This window comes from Nerophis lumbriciformis, linkage group LG15 (genome assembly GCF_033978685.3).
Source record: "Nerophis lumbriciformis linkage group LG15, RoL_Nlum_v2.1, whole genome shotgun sequence".
NCBI classification, from domain to species: domain Eukaryota; kingdom Metazoa; phylum Chordata; class Actinopteri; order Syngnathiformes; family Syngnathidae; genus Nerophis; species Nerophis lumbriciformis.
The window spans coordinates 46,045,755-46,051,175 of record NC_084562.2 but is presented as its reverse complement, the minus strand read 5'-3'; the positions used below and the strand labels follow the sequence as shown (position 1 = coordinate 46,051,175).

General features: G+C 35.4%; 1 protein-coding gene across 4 annotated transcripts in view; it reads right to left on the bottom strand.

Moving 5' to 3' along the window:
• Positions 1-2,003: 2,003 nt before the first annotated feature.
• Positions 2,004-5,421, bottom strand: part of LOC133616151 (SKI family transcriptional corepressor 1 homolog-B-like) — a 24,065-nt gene continuing 20,647 nt past the window's right edge. For 3 of the 4 annotated variants that reach the window (XM_061975279.1, XM_061975282.1, XM_061975280.1), the window contains one exon: positions 2,004-4,894. In XM_061975279.1, the coding sequence (XP_061831263.1) occupies positions 4,794-4,894 (101 nt within the window). In that variant the 3' untranslated portion in view covers positions 2,004-4,793. The remainder of the gene's footprint in view (positions 4,895-5,421) is intronic. The other variant, XM_061975281.1, reaches the window with a different exon arrangement.

The window sequence follows — 5,421 nt, the reverse complement described above, 5'->3', positions numbered from 1 at the left end:
CCAGGAACTCTCAAGTGGCCCGATGGCCGCTCTACCATCTTTACCAGTCCAAATTCACTGTAATATTACAATAAATAACTGTAAAAATGAGAATATCGTTATAGTTCACGGCAATTAACTGTTATTTTACAGTAAATCTAGAGGTGGCGATCTTTGGGCACCTCACAATTCCGATTCTTGGAGTGATGATTGGATTCTGGATTCAACAAAATTGTCGTGATGTATAATGACATTTTTGAAAATGTCTTTTTATTTTATTTTATTTTTTTAAAACACAGAATGTTAATCATGCCATTTAGAGAAAATAGCACAACTCCAACCCAATCCCATTTTTACAATTCTTACGATATAAACTTACATAGCAATTAAAAATACATGCAAAAACCATACTAAAAAACGAAAAACAAAAATTAATAAAAGCAACAGTGTCAATAATATCATCAATAATAGGTTTTTAATTCAAAAAGAAAAAAAGAAAAACAATTGCAAAAAAAAAAACATTTATACATGCAAATATTTTCTTTGTTTAAAAAAAAAACACCTACTATTGATATTATTCATAATGTTGCTTTTATTATTTTTTGTTTTTTTTCTATTTTTGAATATATAAGAATATATATATATATATATATATATATATATATACAGTACAGGCCAAAAGTTTGGACACACCTTCTCATTCAATGGGTTTTCTTTATTTTCATGACTATTTACATTGTAGATTGTCACTGAAGGCATCAAAACTATGAATGAACACATGTGGAGTTATGTACTTAGCAAAAAAAGGTGAAATACCTGAAAACATGTTTTATATTCTAGTTTCTTCAAAATAGCCACCCTTTGCTCTGATTACTGTTTTGCACTCTCTTGGCATTCTCTCCATGAGCTTCAAGAGGTAGTCACCTGAAATGGTTTTCACTTCACAGGTGTCATAGTTTTGATGCCTTCAGTGACAATCTACAATGTAAATAGTCATGAAAATAAACACATTGAAATGTGTTTCCAAACTTTTGGCCTGTACTGTATATATACAGGTATATATATATATATATATATATATACTGTATACAGTACACACATATTTATATATACATATAAATATACATACATTTTTATACATAAATATATATACACATATACATATATTTATTTGTTTGTAATTGAATATCGAAAATGATTTATCTAGAATAGGAATAAGTAAAAATGGCGCTTTGGATGTGGGTCGATTTTTTTGCGCACCTCTGGTAATCACAATATCTCAACAAATTGCTGTGAAGATATTTCACAGTAAATCGCCGTAATATGATGTTCTAAAAGCAATGCAATTCTTGTGAATTTACAATGTATTTATTTTTCAATGCAGCTGCTCTTGCCTTCAGAAAAGCGTTCAAAGAGGAAGCTTTAAAATGAACATTCATTGTGTGTCCTCACAATGGACGCATGAGGCGTGCGATCAATATCTATTAGCACTCCCATCAGAAGAATTAGATCTCCCTATTAGATCAGCCTGCTCCCCTGACACCATGTCAAACATGATCAGTCCCATCATGTGCAGCTCAAATACAATACAAGGAAATATGAGGCGCCAGTAGATGTCACACTCAGTCCATTCACCTCCTCAACAAAGACCTTGACATATTTGAATATATAGGTTTTTAAGGTTACCTCACATGTAAAGATAAGTGGACAAAATGTGAGAGAAAATCTTTTATTGCATGACCTCAAACATACATGACGGCTGAAGTAAGTGCTTTTAAAACATGAACAGCCTTCTTTCCCACAAACATTTGGTATTTATTAGGACGACCAAAGCAGAAATGTTGCCCTTTTTTTTTCCCTTCTTTTTTTTTAAAGTGCTTTACAACACAGAACGGTGGTACAAATCATCTGAAAGATAAATTAAGATAACAAAAGCTAAATAATGACAACTTATGATAATAATAATAATAATAAACATACATGCCATTGCACATTGTCACGTCAATATATTGTATATAGGGATTTTTTATTTTTTTTAACCCCCTTTTCTTTTCAGAATAGTTAAATAGCAGGTGACTTCTTGGTAAGAGCTTTTCTCATGACATCTGATTCGTAACTTAAAGTAATAAAAACATTTGTTAGTGAGTGTACTCGAGTAATACGATCACCTTCTACACCAGGGGTGTCCAAAGTGCGGCACACTTATGGCCATGGGGCACACGGGCAGTTTCCAGATGGGCCTGTAACAATGCATTATGTAATAATGGTGCATTATGTAATAGAAAATAAAGAGTTAACTCAGGCGATTATTAACAAAAAAAATATCGCGTTTATCGTGTATATTTGCAGATTATCACGTATTTTATCGTAACCGCACATGCTCGTTTACCTTAACCGCGGATGGCTACCTAAAAGGTGTGTTGTGATGCGGTCAGTGATCAGGTGGACGCACACGTCCGTGCAAAAATGGAGTAGTGAGGAGACCGACTGGTGTTCCTTCTGGCAAATTTAGCTTCAAAATAAACCCAGATGGGACTTTAGATAAACAGTTTTGAGCAAATAAATATGAAAATTATGAAAATGTTCGAAAGGAGCCAGATGAGGTGGTTCAGGCATCTGGTCAGGATGCCATCCGAGCGCCTCCCTAGGAAGGTGTTTCGGGCACGTCCGACCGGTTGGAGGCCACGGGGAAGACCCAGGACACGCTGGGAAGACTATCTCTCCCGGCTGGCCTGGGAACGCCTCGGGATCCCCCGGGAGGAGCTAGACGAAGTGGCTGGGGAGAGGGAAGTCTGAGCTTCCCTGCTTAAGCTGCTGCCCCCGCGACCCGACCTCGGATAAGCGGAAGAAGATGGATGGATGGATGGACGAAAATGTTTTGTGTAAAGACATTGACAATAAAATGTTCTTTGTCTCCAAATATTGGGGTCTTTTTGAAGTTCATTTAAAATGAAACCACTGAGTAAAAAATTCTGTGATTAATCATTATTAATCGGATTAAACAGAAAATCCTTTGGCTGCGTGAGTAATAATGTAAAAAATAATTTTAAAAAATGTCACCACGTTATGTAATTGGGTGATTTTGTAATAACTTGGTACAGAATACCTTATATATTACAAACTACAGGAGCTGCACTTTTTTTTGTAACAATTGTGTGCTTTATTTATAAAACCATGTAAATGAATGCCTTATTCAGAAAATCTAACACAGCAACGCAACGCATCAATATTTATATGTTCATCATTTAAAAAAAAGAAGAAAAAAAACAATTGGTCATTGGTAGAATAAATGTATTTTTTTCTGTTTCATAATTGTATTTGTTATTCTTAGTATCAGTATATAATGGTGTTATCATAACATAATCCATATTGCATGAGCGTATGTCTTCCAACATTTTCATGTCAGTAATAGATCATTTATGTAATTTATAATCCATTATCCTTTATAATCAATAAAGTTACATTGAATGAATGTATTTCCTACTGGATTCTTAAGATGCATTTGCATAAAGAGTAAATGTTTTGTGGTGTAGGGATAGTTTTTTTTTTCTGATTAAGGCATCAATTTCAATGGTTTATCACGTTAAAAAAGAGCAGCACCCACATTTTGTAATAACTTTTGCAATACTTAAGTTATTCAATCATTTGATTACAAAATGCGCTAGATCAGTGTTTTTCAACCACTGTGCTGCGGCACACCAGTGTGCCGTGAGATACAGTCTGGTGTGCCGTGGGAGATTATCTAATTTCACCTATTTGGGTTAAAAATATTTTTTGCAAACCAGTAATTATAGTCTGCAAACTATGTGTTGTTGTTGAGTGTCTGTGCTGTCTAGAGCTCGGCAGAGTAACCGTGTAATACTCTTCCATGTCAGTAGGTGGCAGCCGGTAGCTAATTGCTTTGTAGATGTCGGGAACAGCGGGAGGCAGTGTCCAGGTAAAAAGGTATCTAATGCTTAAACCAAAAATAAACAAAAGGTGAGTACTCTTAAGAAAAGGCATTGAAGTTTAGGGAAGGCTATGCAGAACGAAACTAAGACTGAACTGGCTACCAAGTAAACAAAAACAGAATGCTGGACGACAGCAAAGACTTACTGTGGAGCAAAGACGACGTCCACAAAGTACATCCGAACATGACATGACAATCAACATTGTCCCCACAAAGAAGGATAAAAACAAGTGAAATATCCTTGATTGCGAAAACAAAGTAGACGCGGGAAATATCGCTCAAAGGAAGACATGAAACTGCGACAGGAAAATACCAAAACAAGAGAAAAAGCCACTAAAATATGATGATTTCTGCTGTTGGTGTGCCTCCGGATTTTTTCAACGCAAAAAATGTGCCTTGGCTCAAAAAAGGTTGAAAAACACTGCGCTAGATTAATCCCAAATGCAGCGTTATTATGTACACAGTGAGGTGAAAATGCATGACATTATTACATAATGCACCAATGTGTTGTTACAGGGCGCCCGAAGGTTGAGGGGGAAAAATTATTCATATTGTGGCGAGCTGCACGTGTTGCTGTTTGGGCGCCATTAAAGCTACTCAGAACAGGGTCCATTTTCTTTTATTGGCCCACATCCTGAAAACTGGAATGACTTCATTATTAACGAGATGTATGAAGTGCCACCTAAAAGACAAAGTAAGTTCAGATAGTTTTACAAATATTGGCCTACAGTAGATTGGTTTCAGCATCGTTAATGTACAAAATGGATTATCCGGTCATTTTTCAATATGCGGCCAACAAAAAGTTTGGACACTCCTGGTGAAAGTGTGTGTGTGCATGTGTGTGTGTGTGTGTGTGTGTTGCACTTTAAGGAGGCAGCAGCGGGGGTTTAAAGGTGGTGCAGGCTCCACTACACTGGCGAGGGGTCAACATCTTGCAGGAGAAATGGTGAAGGGCGTCGTGAGCTTCTAGGGAGGAACCAATCCATCAGTCAGAACATTTCCACTCCTCGTTAAGCCCACTTGAATATGACTATTCCTATGATGATGTCTCTAGTAGCACTTATGTTGTGACGAGCCTTTGCCACACGATGATTGAATGAATGAAGGAAAAGGAAGAAAGGGGAAGAGAGCAATGGTGATATTTACACTGACCCCCGTGTGTACTTGAACCTTGTATTTAAACAACGTAACACGAAACCAATCCTTTATTTGCTGTCTGCTGCGTGTAAGTGATACAGCCACACATAATGGACTCTCTAGTCTACTTTTCCACAGCACAATTTAGGAGAAAATAATCTCTGCAAACTAAACAACATGGTTCAAGTTTCACACACGCAAAAACATTGTTTTTTAATTAAAAAAAATAAAAAAATAAAATAAAATAAATATATATATATATATATATATATATATATATATATATATATATATATATATATATATTAAAATAAATAAATAAATATATATATATTAAAATAAATATATATATATAT